Genomic DNA, 19,159 nt, shown 5'->3' with positions numbered 1-19,159 from the left:
ATAAAAAGAGTCATTAGGATACATAATAAGAATCTTAACCTTGTATGTATATATTATTGGTCATCAATCACAATAGACACCATCAATCTATAATGTCATTTATAAAATTTTAGAATTCCTACTAGGAGTGTAACTGAACCGAGTTGAGTAACACTTGACTCAAGCACAGTTTGTTAGAATAAAGGTAGAGCTAGAGCTTGAGTAGGACCAAGTAGCTCCATTTCGGTTCAAGAAATTATTTTCAAAAGCCCTTAAATTTTAAACATGTTTAAATTTTATAATTTATATATTTATCAATTAACCTATATTCAAAGTCGAGAATCGAAATTCCATAGGTGTAAATACAATTTTTAAGGGTTTATTGATATTTTATTAGAGTAAAACCACGAGCTTTGAGCTCATTGAACCTACTAACAGCAAGCTAACTCGAGCATCTTGGTTTACACCCCTAAATTTCCAACCCATTTGACAGATTTTATTTCATCTTCCTTGTCCAAACTAAAATTAAGATCCCAGTATAGTATGAATAACATTGCACTTAATAAAAACATACCTAGCTAACATATTTATTTATTTGTAATTGAAAATTGTCTGGTAGAGATCTCTGTATCAAGCACATAATACTAGTTACATATTTCTCACTACTCAAGGCAAAGTTCAACACAACATTTGCTACATCCAACTAAGTTTAACCTCACAGACCAATTTTTACTCACCCCTTGAACTAAAAAGCAAAAACGTAAATTCCAGACAAAAATGGAAATTGCAAATTTCTCATTCGACCATCTCTTCACGAGAACTGATCAGTAAGTTATAAGGACCGTGAAAAAGTACTTCAATACAGTTATAAACAACTACTATCGAGGTAAGAATCTAGAATGAACAAAACTGCCAAAAAACGACTGAGTCCTGTGAACAACAGAACAATTAAGACCCAAAATGCCAAAAATGAACTTCTCTAGTCCATGGGCAATACTACTAATGTCAACTTCTATGAAACCAGTAACAGACCACCCGATTTGATTTCACCTCGTCATATATATGAACAACAAGAATAACATGTTCATATACCCTGTGAAATAAAATGAAGTTTTTACCTCAATGGCTGTTGATTATAGTGGTTCTTCTCTTTCTTCTTTGCTGCAGCAAGTCTTGCACTCCTTGCAGCAGCTTCTTGAGCAGCAGCTTTTGCCGCAGCATCCATCTCTTTACTAGATTTCTTCTTTTTTGAAGATGCAATCTTCTTTAAACGCTCTTTCACATCAACAGTAGATGCATCCTCCTTTACCTGTTCTGCTTGAGCAGCTTTATTTGGTCCATTAGCAACAACTGAGTTATTAGACTCACTCTCCTTCAAAGATTTATCCTTCTTTTTCTTCTTCTTAGCACTTTTAGATTCTCCAGGAACATTTTCCTTCTTTTCACCTTCTTTGTTGGGTTCCCCATCTTTCTTGCCTTGTGCAACCTCTGCAAGTTTAAGAAACTTTTACATTTTTTCCTTCTTATAAAGAAAAGAACAGCAGGAGCAAAGTTTTATAACCATCCTAGGAAAATATTGTAATCAGACAATGAAGATAAGTTTTCTTATCTGCCATAAGTGGGCAGAATTAATTGAAAAATTACAGAAATCGAAAATTATTATTGAACTTAAGTGGTAATGATTACCCACGTGATTCAACTTGGCCATTGCCATCTTTTGGGGCAACTCCAAAATCAGCAAGAAGAGCGTCAAGCTCAGCAAGTTCCTTCTTCTTCCTCTCCTTTTTTGAAAGTTGCTTCTCTGTCTCCTTATTAAATGTACAGAATCTTCAGAAGTTGTCTTCACCACTGATTCATGATGTACTGGAACCTCAGGTTCGTGGTCATGCTCTTCCTCAAAATCATCATCACCTTCCTCTAGAATATCTTCCTCACTCTCACTATCCTGAAACCCCAGATAGTCAATTTTCCAGTGACTGAGGGTACTCATGTGTCAAAAAGCATCAATAAACAATTTCTTAAGCAATTAGAACTGTTGTAGCATGCTATCACATTAAAATCTTTCAAACACTTAGCAAAAGCACAAAATTCACACGCACGGATGTGCTTAAGTTTAAAATTTGCTAAAAAATCTGACACTACTAATTCAGAAAATCTGATACCAAAAGTTCCACAATAATCAAGATTATAAATAAAAACCTATAAATACGATCTATAACAAAGACGGTTTTCTTTTCAAAATTGTACAAAGAAGTAAAAATGAAACCGTATATCACCTCAACATTGGTAGGCTTCCCGTGATCCTGTGGCACCTTTGACGATCCCCAGACCGACTGGGGTGGCGCCGTGGTGGCGTAATAATCGTCGTCATCATCAACATCGGCCCACGATTTGACTTTCAACGGGGTTGGTGCCCAAAACACCGGAGGCTCCACAGGCCCTTTGTTCTGCTGTTGCAGTGACTTGGAAGACCCACTGCCGCTGCTTTTGGATGACCCGGGCTCTTTATCAGACTTCTTTTTCTTCCGCAGACTCTCCAACGCCGCGAACACGTTGTTGTTATTGATGACCAACGATCCATCGTCCCTCCTGATACCGCCACCCACCATTTTTCCCTTTTCCGGTATAAATTTGAATTATATTAGATCAGCAAAAGTGGGTAAAACTGTAAACAGATTGAAGCCCCGTTTTAGGTGGCAAAAGTTAAATTGTTTGAATCAGGAGGGTTAAATAATAATTTATCCAAAATTTTGAAATCGTGGTCTGTACAGATAAAGATGAAAACTCAAAACAACAGAGCAACGAGATTCAAATTAAAGCTCTTGTTGATAGAGAACAGTTGGGGATTCTGACGACTCGGAATGGAAATGGTGAGGTAATTCTATAGAGATGAAAATTTAATGAGACAAAATGTAAGGGTTTGGATGAATTGAAATGGAAATCAGAGGAGAAGAGGTCGGTGTCGTGAAGAAGGTAGGGCTTGCTGTGAATATACGAAGAAGAAAGATGGATATTTTGGAGTTTGTCTTTTAGTAAAATGTTTGTAATGGATAATATTCTCTAATACGTTTCCAATTATACTACGTTATATTAGTGAAATACCATAAAATATTATTATAAAATATATTAAATTAATATAATATAATAAATATATTTTATAATTTAATATATATTTTACAATAATTATTTATTATAAAATATGTATTATAAAATATAATATAAAATAAGTGTATATAATATATTTTTTAAATTAAAGGATATTTATGAAATTTTTTTAAATACTAATGTCTCGTTTAAAAAATATTTATTAATTTATTTTTAAAATATATTATCATACGATATTTGATATATAATACAAAAATTAAGTTTTTAATACATGATAAGATATACAATTTATTTATCATAATTGGTATTACAATAAAGTGTTTATATTTTTCACTTAAAAGAATCATTAAAACTATACAGACTCATTTAAAGTAGGTACATATTTGATATATATCATTATATAATTTAGTGATTTTAAATAAATAATAAATTAATATCTAATCATATAATAATACACATAATATATATCTATTTATATATTTAAAGTGAATAAGGCTATTATTACTATAAAAAAATAAGATTGTTGATTTCCATAAATAATCAAATACATAGACAATACTTAAAAATTAAATTGTTAGGAATTTCTTACTAGGTATTTTAGTTGGAGATGGGTCTCTAAATAAAATTATGTTTATTTACAGTAAGTATTAATTCTAGTAAAACAAAAAAAAAATCAAAATTAAAAAATAAACAAATATATCACATTTTCATCCATGTGAACCATGCTAAGGGTGCATTCGAATTGAGCCACTTACAAGCTACCTATGATTCCACTCGTATTAAATCAAACTTAGCTTGATTATTGTCAAACTAAACTTGTGCTCACTGTTGCCTAGTTTGATGAACTCATGAATTCATGAGTTAATTCTAGTATAATATTGATAAACTTTCAAAAGATTAAATTTTTATTTTGTCCTTGATTATAAAAGATTTAAGGTGTTTGACTGCAATATTTTGAACTAAACTTAAATTTGCCATTCCCACCTCAAACTTGAACCTGTAACTTTTGGAACTCGTTGAACTCAACTTTTACATAAATACAATTGAATCGATCTACTGCTAAGAAAATGGAAAAAATTTAGGGATCTCGCTGTTGTCAATACATTACTATGTACACTTACAATTGTCAATACATTACCATGTACACTTACAATTGTCAATACATTACCATGTACACTTACAATTGATAGTACATACACATTACACAGCCAATGACTAGTACATGTACCACAGGAAAAAAGTAACAAATTATACTTAGCAATGGCTCATCCCAGGGAAAAAGGGCACAAAATTTTTCCTCTCACTTCTTGTTTCTTCACATTGACTATGCCACAAAGAAGAGGAAAATCATTAAGAAAAAAATCAATAAAAAGAATATCTTGATCATCAGCCATCTATTAGATGATATACTGTTGAGGTACTTGAGCAAAGCCCCCTGTGCTCCCTCCACATTTGCCAAGGTGTCATCCATGTTCTCATCGATCCTGCAACGAAAATTCCCATCAGTTCACAAAAAAAACATTTATCACAATTTTGACTGTGAAGGCATAAACATGCCGTTGTCACACATTCGGCTGTAGTTCTCTTTAAAGATTGCAAAACTATATGCAACATCTTCAAATTTTACTAAAATATGACGGTACCATTGCTGCATAGGTTGCTTGGGATCATAGGTGCAGCTTTTAACACAATGGTGTCACAAAATGAAGGTATAACCTTAAATAAATCTTCAGTACCTACTAGGCAAGTATTGTCTAATGCAAAACTTTGAATCCTCTCATAGAGAATTATCAACAAACTAAAAAAAAAAGGGATTGCATAACTTTCCAATTTAGGCAGCAACTACGCACAAAATCATTGAAAAATTGAACCAATAGACCAATTTTTCTTAAAAAAAATGCCGCAAATCATAAATATTTATTTTCTACGATTGGTTTTATCATCACTTCTACATAATTATATTTTTCTGCAAAGATCTACTAAGCTTTTCTAATGTTGTTAAGCTACTTGATCAAACTTTGTTGTAGGTAAGAAATTGTTAGGATCTCAAGTGAAAGATATGAGCCTTGAATCTTACATTAGAAAATATGGACAACTAGTGTGAAGGGTTTATATGGCTTTGGGTTTTCCCATCTTAATAGCTAGTTTTTAAGGTGCGGTTCTCCTAAAGTTTGTATAATTTGGTATCAGAGTCATCACCACGTCTCTCAGCTATACGACATTACAGTATTCGCCCGAGGCTAGCAGAGAGCTAGCGTACAGCTAACCCCGACACCCAAGTGCAAGATATGAGACTTAAATCCCACATTGAAAAATATGAATAACTAGTGTGAGGTTTATATGAGCTTGGACTTTCCCATCTCAATAACCACCTTTTAAAGTGTGGTTCTCCTAAAGTTCGTACCAGAAAATTAGCTTTGGATTTATTTTGTTAGAGGTTGTATATACACAGAACAATTTCAAAACCAATTTAATTGAATACCAATAATCAAATAAATGCTGCATGTCATGACTATAATTTAATCAAGTTTTTCGGAACTATATATATTTCGCACATAAAATGCCAGAATATAAAGCTAGGTCTATGCAAAGAACAACTAAAAAAATTAACTAGAATTACAAATAAAACCTTATAGCAATCTCTCCTTGTTGAGAGACCAGGGTCGCCAGTTGGTTGAAGATGTTGCCCAGTTCATGGATGGTTGATTCTACATTCTGAAGAGCTTCAGCTCTACTTTGCATGTAACTGTCTTGCAAAGGAACCAGCTGCTGTTGCTGTTGTTGATTGTGCTGTTGTTGCTGCAACAACAGTTGTCTCTCCCCACCCATCTGCTTCCTGTAAAATTAAAATTCAGGAATGAGGTTAGTGGTTGGCCAAACAAAATTGAATCTTTTTCTCCTTTTTTTCCTAGTAATAGGTTCCAAAATGGCATTTATTGGAATGGAATACAAGAAATTAGTTCCGAAATGAATTAGTTAAATGAACTAGTTAATGGTTCTGAATACAAATTCAAATTCAAGTACCTAGTTCTTTTTTTATTGGGGAAAGCCCTGGGAATCTCAGAACATGGAGTGTGAATCAAAAAGTGATGACCAACAAGGCTGAGTAAAGTGTAGAAAAGATTCATGATTATAGAAAATTCAAACAGCAAGATTGAAAGTAGTTAGTTCTGACAAAATGTAACCATCGTAAGACAACCCAAGGAGAAAGGAATCAAGGGAATGCTCATTGGCTGTATGAAGAATGTAAATAAATCCTACAGTTCACCATAATGTACAAGGAAATGAAATATTCTGTCCTTCCTGAAAAAGAATGTTTCAGTGATGGAAAAGTGCAGGTTGTGACCATATCCTAGTGGATTTCAGAATAACAATTTGATAACCATTCTATAGAAATACAATGGTTATATCCACTTCTCTAGAAATAAACCATTATTCGTGGTTACATCTAGTTCCAAGTAGATGAAGAACATTTAAAAATTAATTGCAAGGAAATTTTGTAGCAATCATGGTTATTACAATGTGATAGATCATATTCGTCCAATAATAGAATAGAGTATCCAAAGACTTCTAAAAGCAGACTCATGTTCCTTCAATAAGATGTGAAAAACTTAAATCAGTTTGCCTGCCACAAAATGTGAGACAACCAAACAAGCTATTACCTGGGAAACAACGAAGAAGAAGTCAGTGAACCATCAGCCCATGGAGGAGGAGAATTCAAAGAACTAGCAGCTGACCTGGCAGCCAGTGGCTGCTGCCGAACAAAAGGATTTGCATTATCCTTAGAAGCAGAAGATGAAAACAATTGTCTTCTGTTCTCATGAACCTTCAAATTCTATACAAAGCCAATATGATACTATTAGTCTTTGGAATATTAAATTAACATTTAAAGATCTATTAAGCAATTGTTAAGCAAGAGATTGAGAACAACATGATGAGCTACATTCACCCATTACCGCTGTTCGCATTGTAAGAACTTCTTTGAACTCTTTAGTGGTACTCATCAAGCGATTCTTCAGGTCATCGACAACAGTAGTTGAATGACTAGTGGTGTCACTGGAAATACCACCCTCATTTCTAGAGTTGCAACAAAGTTGAAGATCTACTACTGCAGAGTTCAGTGCAGTAATATCCTGCTTGATAACAGCTGTCAGCTCCTGGATTTCCACTGTGGGGTCATAAAAAACCGAAGTCCTCTTTGCCACTGCAAATCAACAAAAGCTTCCAATTGCTTGGGTTGACATTGATAGATCAGAACATGCACAAAGATTTGGCATCAACACTACCAAAGTAGCAATTACACACATCTGAATTCCAATAAGTGTGCGATAGCAAACACGTAATATAGTAATATAGCCTAAGCAGCCAAGCACAGCTCACCAGGCAATGTCAATATCATGAACTATGATGTTTCTAACACATATCACATAAACCTCTTTTTTGCTACTCTAACATAGAAACCAGTATAATACAAATTGAAACCACCATTGTCAGCCTTTAAAAATTAAGGTGTGGATCATAATACACATAATTGACTTCATATTATAGACTGTGGATGTGCTTCCAACAGACACAATAAGAGAAGTCAAGTCAGGTGAAGTCGCCATGTATATTCACACAGATATGATCAGCAAAAATAGAAGCAACTCCATCCGAGTATCAGTTTATCAACTAACTATTGATATGTTGAATTTGCTGACTACAAAAAATTGAGGTTGAATGCTCTAAAGCATCGTTTTCGTTACATTATTTAAACTTTTGTCCATATATGTATGTGGACAATCAAGTTGAGCACAATAAACCAAACTCATATAACAATTAGTGTAACCTATTACTTACATTTTGCTAGCTTGGAAAGCTTTTGCGAAGTCTGGTGTATCCCAAAGCCTATCTTAGAAGCCTTCTTGTTGAACTCAGACTGAAGTGCCGCAGAGGAACGCTGTTCACCCGTTTTCGAACTACCGCTCGTACCATTTGGCCCGGATCCAGATGAAACTGACTTCTTTAGCCTCTCTGCTACACTCTGAAACTCCAGAGTCCTATCCCGGAACGACGTTTGTCCTACCTTCACCGGCATTTCTTACACTCAAACCTCTAAAGTTGTAGTGCTTTCAATTACTGACGAAATATTACAAATGGCATCATAAATCAGAATTATAAAATTTTATTATCCAGCATAAGAAACTAATTCGCTTCCTTAACACGGTAAATTTATCATTTCCTTCTCTTTTCACGTCGAAGTCTCCGTTTGGTTGCTAAGAAAGTGCAAAAGATGATAAACAAAATATGACTTCAAATCTTATAGCAAATGAATTGCAAAAACAAAATCAGAACTCAACGATAAAAAAATTCACCTCAAAATGGTGATCGATTGAACGAAGACACGAGATCTGAAACCGCAGAGCAAGGTAATAGAACTGTTGTTACAAACAATACAGTTGAAACCTGGATCTGGATTCAGTCGTCCAGATTGCCTTTGATATTGTTACGATTAAAATGTGATTTCAGGATAACGCAGAGATCCTTTCGAGGAATGTTTAGTTACTTACCAGTTAAGATTTGAAGGAAACAAATATATATATTGTAAGAGGGAACAAAAGAGTGAAGCAGTTTTTAAAAAAAAAAAACACCGGCGACCTGAAACGTTGAGAGCCGGTTGGCAGGTTACCGTCGTGATTGGCAAAAAATATTGAGCAAATTCCATTGTCCACCCAAAGTTTAGCCTAAAGACTTTTCTACCCCTTATGACATAAATAACACATATATCCAAAATCAAACAGAAAATAATTCTAAAAAAATGTTAGGATTTGAAATTGCCCTACTATTTATAATTATTTAACATTTCAAAATTATCATGTTACTCCAAAAGAACAGAAGTTTTAAAAAATCAATTACATACCAAATTTACATTAAAATATTCTTCTTTTTTTTATAACCTAACTAACAATCTCATTTTTGACGATTTATCTCTAATATTAATTTAACCTTCATAAATATTTTTTGTGCCGATATATTTATCTCTAGCTTATTTCTCCCATGATATCATCGTTTCCACTTTATTTCACATTGACAAAATTCAATAGACTATTTTACCCATCGATCTCCTTCTTTCTAGCTCTCCCTAATACCAATTACAATTTGCAACTATCAACAACTTATTTTACTAATATCAAACTTTCCCACTACTTGTGGCATCAACTTCTCTACCAATGATTGAGATATGACGATAAATAGTGACTAAAGTTTTTAGATATAAATGTAAGTTTTTAAACCTTTCAAAAGACAAAATTATAATATTTAAGATATCAAATATTTTTGCTGATTTAAAATTTGATTAATTTTTTATTTTTCAAATTTTATATTAAGGTTTAATTTGTACTTATATATATAAATAAAATCATATTTTTAGTAATATTGTTAAATATATTATGTACGAGAAAACATAAACACTTGTATATTATCCAAAAACTAATTGGAAGGATTATGGATTGTGTGTATAAAAACCGTTAAAATTTTAAAAATTATTTAAATATGGTTAAAATGACTTCAACAATCACAATAACTTCAATGTCAATGCCTTTTACACAATGTTATTTATGATCTTACTTATATGATCATCATCATGTTATATTAACATGTCATACTAAATCTTTCTAATTTACAAAAATACCATTGTCATATTATTACTTTATGAAAACACTTAGACAATAAGGGGCCATTTGGTTTCAGTTTTTTAAGATTACCTTGATAATCTATCTTTTATTTCCTTGTTTGATTTATCATTAATAAAATATTACAGTAATCTTTTATTACCAATGCTGACGTGGTAAGTAATATAGGTGATAATCTGATTACCACATTTATCTTAGGTATTTAAAGATTACCAAAGTAATCTTGATTTTATTATAATTATATTATTATTTATTAATATTTTGAGACAAAAATAAATTTATTTTTAATTAATATGATAAATAATATAAAAAATATTTAAAAATAATTATATTTAAAGACATTTAAGTAAAATAATTTACTAGTAATCTTTTATTACATTTAACCAAACACAATAATTATTTATATTTATTAAATTTTATTAAATATAATAATAATTTATACCCAATAATCTATTTTCAAGTTAATTTTTTTATTTTGATAATAAAATATTAACTAAACTAAATACCTCTAACGAAAATATATTTACGTACATTTACACTAACATCCAATGGGAACAATATTTATTAAAAAAAATTACCACTTGCAAATCATGTAAGAACATTAGGTGGATGGTGCGTGGCTGGCCTCGAAATTTCCTTAAATGTGGAACGGCAAACTTTGCATGACAATAATGGTGGAAACCTTTGTACAAATGGAAAAATATAGCGAGTTCGTTATCGTCCACGTGGAGCCATGCATTTGGGCGTTCAAAATCAATTTCTGAATTGCACGGTATTGGTATCAACTCTTTTTTTAAACCCCCTGTTTCGACCACGTCACCAAAATACGGTTACAACCTATCTCCAGACACACCTGCCTTTATTTACAAACATCTTCACTGGCGCTCTCAAGCTTATGTCACTGGCATTTTCTGTAATTTCAGTCCACGTTGCATCTCATTAAAGCGCGTTTATTCACTAAAACCACTCTTGCAATTCGCTTTGTGATTTCTTAATGAGACCTGGTATCCCAAAAACGTTATGGGTATTTCCGTCATTTAACATAAAAAGGGAGTCAATTTAGTAATACAAAAATTAACAGTTAAACCGCATATCTTCCAGATCAAGTTTAACTTTCAGCCTTCCACGTGTCAATAAAATACATCGGAGCCGTTCATATATCCCACACTTGCTCCTAAAATTTTGATCTACATTTATGAGGCTTACGTCTTTATATTGTCTATGTAAAATCTCAACCGCAACTTCCATATCGAAGGGTGAATATGATGCCACGTAGATTAATCTAAACGATGCACATATTTTCTTTCTTTTTGCGAATTGATTACTTTTTTATTTTTTGGTTATTTTCGATCTAAACCCTTACTATCGTGAAGCGAAAAGAAACCCTAGCTCTCTTCCGTCTCTCCGGAATTTTTAATTTTCAAAATTAGCGGCAAATTTATTTCGGAAATCGATAAATCTGTTAGGGTTTCAATTTGAAACCATCAGATTCGTACCCTAATATATGTTTCGTGGCAGTGATCTCCATTGTTGGTTTGAGAAATCTTCGCTTCGTGATATATTGATTCAGGTACGCTTATAATTTTCTTCTGTGATAGTTAATTAGTTCAGTTTTTCTTGTGAAATGTTTCTAGTAAACGAGTATTAGGGTTCGATTGTTCAGTTAGTCATGTTTTAGCATTTTTAGAAATATTTAGTGGTAAATTTTGGTTTGGTTTGGTTGTTACAGATCTGAAAAATGTATAATGGAATATGAAGACCGGAGGTTTTTTGTTTTGGTTTTTAGATTGACAAATTGTTCATGGAAAATAGAATAGGAAAATCCAATGGAGCGGAAATTCCTAGGAAATCAAGATCATTGGATATTAAGAGCCTGTATAAATCAGGAATCCCAATGGAGTCTCAGAATAAGGAGTTGAAGAGAAAAAATAGTTCAGAGGATTCAGACGCGGAAAAGAGCAACAAGAGGAAAAAGATTGGCAAAACTGTGTCCATCAGTAGCTTAAAAAATGTTGATGATTACAAAAACAGTTTAGATGGCTTGTCTAATGGTGTTCTGAGTTCTGGTTCACTTGATTCAAAGGATTCAAAGTTGGGGTTGAGTCATAAAAATCATAATAGCAGTGGGTTTAATGGCATTTCCTTGAGTTTAGATGATAGTGGTTTTCAAATCCCGAAGCGTAAACGTGGTTTTGTTGGGCGAAGAAAGGTTGAAGTTAGTCAAGTGTTGAAGCTACAAGGACAGTCTTGTTGTAAAGTGAGTGATGATGCGGTGGCTAAGGCAACAGGTGGTGATTCAGCTGCCAGGATTGAGTCTCAGAAGGAATTTGCTATTCAGGCTGAGTCTCCAACAGATTTGGGTATTGGGGCTGAGTCTTTACATGATTCTGGTATGTGTCTAGTGCAATCAAAGGTTAAACGCAAAAAGATTTCCGATAATGTAAAGGAAAAGAGGAACAGTGGGTTGAATGCAGCTAGGCTTTCGAAGGAGGGTGTTGGGCGTGCCAATAATTCAGTGTTAAGCAATGGTGAGTCTTCCTTGAAGAAGGTAAACAGAAAAAGTGAGTCAAATTTAAATCAAAATTTTAAGGAGGGTGATTGTGCTAGTCATTCAGTTCTGAACAATGGTGACTCTTTCAAGAACTCAAATAAGATTAGCAATTCAGATTTGACTCAGTGTTTGAAGGAGGTTGATGGGTGCACCAGTCAGCCAGTTGTTAATAACAGTGTCTCTTTGAAAAAGTCAAGGAAGAATCTTGGCAAGAGAAATGATCCCACCCGAGATAGAAGAAGTATTGCAAAAGAAGAAGCAGAGCCTTTAACTGATGCATCTGTCAAGGTATGTGGTGATGTACTGGATGATGAAGAGAATCTTGAGGAAAATGCAGCTATGATGCTATCATCACGATTCAATCCTAGTTGTACTGGTTTTCCTTCAAATGGAAAATCCATTCCTTCCACAAATGGCCTTTCTTTTTTGTCATCCTCTGAACAAGACTTTGCTAGTCATGAATCTGCATCATTTGATGCTGCTGGTAGAGCATTACGACCAAGGACACGGTACAAAGAGAGGGGGCACTCAAGGAAAAGGCGACATTATTATGAAATTTTCTCCGAAGATTTGGATGCATATTGGGTATTGAATCAGAGAATCAAAGTTTTTTGGCCTTTGGACCAGTGTTGGTATTATGGCCTGGTCAATGACTATGACAAAGAAAGCAAGCTACATCATGTGAAATATGATGATCGGGATGAGGAATGGATTAATCTGGGAAATGAGAGATTTAAACTTCTGCTGCTTCCTAGCGAAGTTCCAGGTAAGGATGCACGTAGAAGATCCAGGATAACAGAGAAGAGTTTAGAAGGGAGAAAAGGAAGCTTGAAGCCTAGCAAAGAGAAGGAGAAGAGAAATATGACTGAGAAGGATAGTAACTGCATGGGTAACTACATGGACACAGAGCCCATCATCTCATGGTTGGCTCGATCTACTAATCGGTTCAAATCTTCTCCTTTACACGCTATAAAGAAACAGAAAAGACGTGATCCATCCCCGAATTTTGAGCCATCATTTTTATCTCACGAAATTATGAAGCCTGATGTTTCTTTAGAAAGTGCTTCTTTGAGAGATAAGAATAAAAAATTTGCCAGTACATCTAAATTGCTAGACTGTTTTTTTGGTGCTAGAAAAGATGAGGAGTCTTCCTCAGGTAGACCCACATTCTCCAAATATAGCAAACTTCCCATTGTTTATTACAGAAGGCGGTTTCGCAAGACAGGTAGCTTGTCATGTTCAACATCTTCAGGCAATCATGTTTCTAGTTGCAGACGTTCATCTGTTACTTTGCCTGCCCCTTCCATTGATGGGTTAGAGGATTTGGAAGAGCATTATATTTGTATGAAAATGTTGGATGCAAATGGAGCATTTCGATTCACTGGTAACACAGAGCTGTTAAATTTAACCATACCACCCACAGAATCAGGTCAAGTGAGATTTGAGATATGCTTCCCAGTTCTTTCACTCCTGAAATACACATTCGGAGCAGATAATTTTTGGCTGTTCCATGCTGTTATTTTGTTTCACTATGGGACACTGATGAAAATGTGGCCAAGTGTTAATCTGGAGATGCTTTTTGTTGATAATATAGTTGGACGGAGGTTTTTCCTGTTTGAAGGTTGCTTGAAGCAGGCTGTAGCCTTTGTGTTTCTTGTCCTGAGAGTATTCCATCAACCTAATGAGCTGGGGAACTATGCTGACCTTCAGTTACCAGTAACTTCAATCAGATTCAAGTTTACTTGCATTCAAGATCTTAGAAAGCAGTTTGTGTTTGCTTTCTACAATTTCGCCAACGTGAAGAATTCGTTGTGGGTGTATCTGGATGCTAAGCTGAAAAGACATTGTCAGCTTACTAGGCAATTATCTCTATCTGAATGCACTTATGATAATATTAAGGTGCTTGAAAATGGAAGTAAATTGTTATCCATGAATTCTTCTTCTGGCAGGGACAGTTCCTTAACCAAGGTATTCCATTTCTGTTTGTGTGTACATTTCTTATGAGGGTTGTTGGTACTATTTAGCCTTTGTTATTTATTTATTTTTTTTTTGGATAATATAACATCTTTTTTGCTTCATTGATTCTTCAAGATTTTGTTTGGTTGGAGCTTTGTGGTTTTTATTGTTAGGTTCCTCATACTTGGTATTTATTTATTTTTTCGTCATACTTTCATATTTTAGTGGTTTGAATAGCTACTTGGAGGCAGTCTCTTGCTTTTGAGTAGTTAGGTATTGTAGGGTTGATAATTTCTTTGAAGTCTTCTTTTTTCTGGTATAATTAGGCACTCTGGCATAGTTTTCATTGATTTTACTGTCAGTGTTAACTTGTGTGAGATTTTTAAAATTAACTAGGGTTTGTACGAGCTTTTCTATTAATTAGGGGTTGCAGAGGATGTCTAGGCAGAATATCTCCAGGGATCCACTTGCATAAAAGTGAGCCAGTCCTCTTTTCGAGGCAGCAATCAAAGAAAATTTCCTCCAATTGCTCTTTCATTTGCTGCTGCACCTTCTTTCTTTCTTATCTTGCATCATAAGCTGCTTATGGAAGATAGAACTGATCGTATCAGCTTTCAGGGCCATGATGCGGTGGAGCACCCTAAACATGCTGCTACTTTGATGATGAATGACTGTTCTAGTTCCAAGAACTGCTTGGACAAACATCTGGAAACTACTCAGGAACATGATGTATCAGAAAATACTCTTGAAAATAATATGAAAGGCACCTCAAGGAATGCTGTTTCTGATGGGTACTTGTCTGTTGTTAGACCTGAGTTACCGGTGGTCGGTCTTTCTGTCTGTGCTGATGTACGTTGGGTAAGCTCACTGCAAAAATATGGAAATGGTGATTTGAATGGTGCTGGAACCTCTGCCAGTTTCTGGGTTCCTGAAGAAACTGGCAGTAAGGCAATTGACCAGTTGCAGAAATGGCAACGCCACAATTCAAAGTTAGAGCATGTTTCTTTGGCAGGACCTTCAGTTGACGGTGATAAGACAGATGCTGGGTCTCTTTCCCGTTTGAATGGTATTAGGGTTGAAATTCCCATGTTCAACCAATTTGAAAGGCACATTGATAGGGAATTCCTTGGCGCTCAACGTTCCACTGATTTAAGTTGGAACATGAATGGTGGCATCATTCCGAGCCCAAACCCTACTGCCCCTAGAAGTACATGGAATCGAAATAGAAGTAGTTCATCTTTTGCATACCTCAATCAAGGATGGTCAGATGGGAAGGATGATATTGCCCACAATAATTTTGGTAACGGACCTAGGAAACCACGTACTCAGTTCTCATACTCCTTGCCATTCGGAGGGTTTGATTATGGTTCAAAGAATAGAGTCCATCACCAGAAAGGGCTTCCTCACACAAGAATTAGGAGGGCAAATGAAAAGAGATTGTCAGATGCTACTAGGGATTCCCAAAAAAACTTGGAGCTATGTTGTGATGCGAATTTGTTAATTACACATGGTGACAAAGGTTGGAGAGAATATGGAGCACAAATTGCACTAGAGCTTTTTGGTCACAATGAATGGAAGTTAGCAGTAAAGCTTTCAGGAATGACAAGGTATTCGTACAAGGCTCATCAGTTCCTGCAGCCTGGTTCAACAAATCGTTTTACTCATGCCATGATGTGGAAAGGGGGAAAGGATTGGACATTGGAATTTCCTGATAGGAGTCAGTGGTTTCTTTTTAAGGAGATGCATGAAGAGTGCTACAATCGTAATATCCGTGCTGCTTCAGTTAAAAATATTCCAATTCCCGGGGTTCGCTTGATAGAGGATTGTGATGACAACGGAACTGAAGTAGCATTTGTTCGCGGTTGTAAGTTCTTTCGGCAGGTTGAAACAGATGTTGAGATGGCTTTGGATCCATCACGTATCTTATATGACATGGACAGTGATGATGAGCGGTGGATCATGAAAATTCGCAATTCTTCTGAATCTGACATCAGTGGCTTGTTGGAAATTTCCGACGAGCTGTTTGAGAAAACAATGGACAGGTTTGAGAAGGCTGCTTATTCTCAACAGCAGGATCAGTTCACACTGGATGAAATAGCAGAACTTATGGCTGGAGTTGGTTCCATGGAAGCTATTAAAATCATCTATGAGCATTGGAGGCAGAAGAGACAGAAGAAGGGAATACCTTTAATTAGACATCTCCAGGTACCTTGGAAATTAATTTGACTCTTATCTGTCATGACTTAATTGCTTTCATTACATGTTTGTTACCATTATACAATACAGGTATTGACTACTTGTTGTTTCCTTGTTTCATTCGAAACAATCTTAATTTCAATTACTTAAAATCTTATTATGTCTTTCTCATTGAGAAGTTATTTTGACATTAAAGAACCTCCCTTCCCAAAATCAAAGAACAGTAAATGAATTGGTTAAAGCGGAGAACCATGAAAACTCAGACGAGGAGAAAATTTGAGCTTGTAAGAAAAGGCAAATTAGATGCTGGACTCAATCATGTTCCTGTATCTTTAACAAAACATGAAGAAAAGGCAAATTAAACATTTTTGGAGGTTTTAGTTTGTACCAAGAGATTTAAAGCAAGTTGTAAATACTCATTGCACTGAAAAATAGAAAGTGGAAGAACAATGTCCATGGTTATTAGTTTGAGGCAGAGCTGTAGTTTTGTTCTTTTTATATTATATATATTTTTTTAAATCGTTACTTTTTATGTATAAGACTTGAGTAAATTGAACTCGAAAGGAGAGATCCACTTACTAGTCTAGACAGAGATGCAGGAATCAAATTATAGGCCATTAGAAAAACAAAAATAGGAATAGGCGGGAGATATAGCTTTGATGGGGATTGACTTTCTCTGTTTCACTTGCTGTTAATTGGTGCTGAATCTTTATTCATTTATGTTGTTGATATTTATTATTTTTTGATTAAATATGCAGTTTCATTGAACTCTGTTTATCATTATTGCTTTCTGTGCTTACATGTGTTGGTTGTGTATATATATTGATGATGTTTAATACAATGAACTTGGGTGTGGTTCAGCCTACATCATGGGAAAGATATCAACAGCAAATGAAAGAGTGGGAGGCAGCTGTGTCTAAATCTAACAACATCATCCCCAATGGATGTCAGGGGAAGGCTGCTCCCCTGGAGAAGCCACTCATGTTTGCTTTCTGTTTGAAACCACGGGGATTAGAAGTGCCCAACAAAGGTTCAAAACACCGGTCCCAGAGGAAAATCTCAGTTTCTGGCCAAAGCAATGTAGCCATGGGAGATTATGATGGATTTCATAATTTTGGTAACTTTTTTTTCACCATTTCAAATATTTACCAACTTAATAACTTTTGGTTTCATTAGTGTCGTCAGCCTTTTGTTAATCTGATTTTATTTGCTGCACCAGGAAGGAGATTAAATGGGTTTGCTTTTGGGGATGAAAAGGTTGTATATACAGGACTCAACTATGAGTCTTTAGATGATTCTCCATTTGCTCAGACATCACCAAGGGTATTCTCTCCGAGAGTATTTTCACCACATGATGTGGGCAGCATCAGTTTTCTCTCCACAGGCAGTGATGGGTTTGATAGACATCAATGCCAAAAACTTAGGAGGAGGAAGTCAAAGAAATTTGGGGCATTTGAATTCCTGTATGACCCACAGATGGTGGCTCAATATAACCAACGGTTTATGGGCAAGAGAAATGGGGTCCATAGGTGGAATATGGGCTATTCTGACTTGCCAAGCCAGCGACATTTACAACCAGATTCGACTCAGAGGCATTGGCCAGGACAATTGGATGGTTCTGATCTTGATGAGTTCAGGCTGCGTGATGCATCTGGTGCAGCCTGGCATGCACGTAATATGGCTAAACTGAAGAGAGAAAGAGCTCAGAGATTGCTTTATAGAGCTGATTTAGCAATTAGCAAGGCTGTGAATGCCCTCATGATTGCTGAAGCGATTAAAGCTTCTTTTGACGATGGAAATAGTGGTGGGTAGAATGACCAAATGAGATAAGATTTTGAGAGAAGAATACTCGCCTGCCCCCTTCAACTTGCAGTTCTGCTGCCTAAGAATCTTATATAGTAGGCATTTTTTTTTGCTGGGATGGATCTGGTTTTTCCTTTGTCACTGGCAGGAGGGTTTGCGAGGAGAAGAAATTTTGGCTTGCTGCCAAATATCGTGGCAGCTCTAATGTGCAGTCTCATGATTTTCTGCCCACCAGTTGTTTTTTTAAAGCTGCAGGTTTACTCAGTTCACTGCAACTGTTATCTATATCCTACAGGTGAGGGGTGAGGAATTTTGGCTGCCAGTCTTTGTATAGATTTTATTTTTTCCCTTTCTTTTTGTTGTTCCTTTGCCCCCTTAACCTCGATGTTGGAAGTCACCGTTGGTCCAAATAATACAACACCCTTATCATATCAACTTACAAGTTCCTATCTGATTGACTGCTGGAGCTTTTATCAGATATGTATCAACCAGATTACATATCTGAAACAGAGCAGAGATAATGCTGTAAGTAATTTCTTATAAATTTTCATATAGATTCGTTTAGTGGCTTGGTTTCTTTGCCTCGCTTTTTTCCCCCTTCAGATTCCAGTAAATATTTGGCTATCGTAGACGTAGGCAATAGAGAACTGTGAAATGCAATCATTGGCTTGTACCTTCTTGATCTCATTTGTCTCACTAGAAACTATTGTTTGCCGCTAAAAGCCCACCAAGACGCGGCAGATGATCCCGGGCCTTGTCATACCATAGGCCAGTACGAAGAATTTTGTGGCATGGTACAGTTTGTGGGCACATTGACTTCGTCGAATTTGGACTGGTATGGCCTGAATTTTAGTTTTAACCAGATAATTGACCTATGGATAAATGTATAAAGGTGTTG

The 19,159-nt window shown here is 35.3% G+C and overlaps 2 protein-coding genes and 1 pseudogene across 3 annotated transcripts; 1 reads left to right on the top strand and 2 right to left on the bottom strand.

Moving 5' to 3' along the window:
- Positions 1-744: 744 nt before the first annotated feature.
- On the bottom strand, positions 745-3,038 carry LOC123199884 (annotated as a pseudogene).
- A 1,114-nt stretch (positions 3,039-4,152) lies between these two features.
- On the bottom strand, positions 4,153-8,692 carry LOC123200132 (syntaxin-32-like). 2 transcript variants are annotated; one of them, XM_044615269.1, is made up of 6 exons: positions 8,439-8,692; positions 7,924-8,339; positions 7,041-7,288; positions 6,747-6,919; positions 5,714-5,920; positions 4,153-4,568 (listed from the first exon to the last, which is right to left on the bottom strand). In XM_044615269.1, exons 2-6 carry the CDS (start codon positions 8,159-8,161, stop codon positions 4,409-4,411), a joined length of 1,026 nt encoding a protein of 341 aa, XP_044471204.1. In that variant the 5' UTR covers positions 8,162-8,339; positions 8,439-8,692; the 3' UTR covers positions 4,153-4,408. The 2 variants fall into 2 exon arrangements, with proteins under 2 accessions (XP_044471204.1, XP_044471203.1); XM_044615268.1 differs by having other exon boundaries at positions 7,924-8,202; positions 8,439-8,691.
- Positions 8,693-11,094: 2,402 nt separating this feature from the next.
- Positions 11,095-18,825, top strand: LOC123200336. The gene is made up of 5 exons (XM_044615488.1): positions 11,095-11,325; positions 11,485-14,274; positions 14,881-16,467; positions 17,320-17,575; positions 17,678-18,825. The coding sequence occupies exons 2-5, from the start codon at positions 11,557-11,559 to the stop codon at positions 18,268-18,270; spliced, it is 5,154 nt and encodes a 1,717-aa protein (XP_044471423.1). The 5' UTR covers positions 11,095-11,325; positions 11,485-11,556; the 3' UTR covers positions 18,271-18,825.
- The last annotated feature ends 334 nt before the right edge of the window (positions 18,826-19,159 follow it).

This window comes from Mangifera indica, chromosome 17 (genome assembly GCF_011075055.1).
Source record: "Mangifera indica cultivar Alphonso chromosome 17, CATAS_Mindica_2.1, whole genome shotgun sequence".
Lineage (NCBI taxonomy): Eukaryota > Viridiplantae > Streptophyta > Magnoliopsida > Sapindales > Anacardiaceae > Mangifera > Mangifera indica.
The sequence above is the reverse complement of the archived record's forward strand: the minus strand, read 5'-3'. Positions and strand labels throughout refer to the sequence as shown.

What these genes read in the sequence shown, in the direction of transcription:
- LOC123200132 (XM_044615269.1), bottom strand. Translation starts at nt 8,161, where the DNA reads ATGCCGGTGAAGGTAGGACAAACGTCGTTCCGGGATAGGACTCTGGAG. An exon ending in GCTTTCCAAGCTAGCAAAAT is followed by an intron (nt 7,289 to 7,923) that starts GTAAGTAATAGG and finishes GTTGATTTGCAG; the next exon opens with TGGCAAAGAGGACTTCGGTT. An exon ending in CAAGGAGAGATTGCTATAAG is followed by an intron (nt 4,569 to 5,713) that starts GTTTTATTTGTA and finishes TTTTCGTTGCAG; the next exon opens with GATCGATGAGAACATGGATG.
- LOC123200336 (XM_044615488.1), top strand. Translation starts at nt 11,557, where the DNA reads ATGGAAAATAGAATAGGAAAATCCAATGGAGCGGAAATTCCTAGGAAA. An exon ending in GGGACAGTTCCTTAACCAAG is followed by an intron (nt 14,275 to 14,880) that starts GTATTCCATTTC and finishes ATCAGCTTTCAG; the next exon opens with GGCCATGATGCGGTGGAGCA. An exon ending in TGATGGATTTCATAATTTTG is followed by an intron (nt 17,576 to 17,677) that starts GTAACTTTTTTT and finishes TTGCTGCACCAG; the next exon opens with GAAGGAGATTAAATGGGTTT.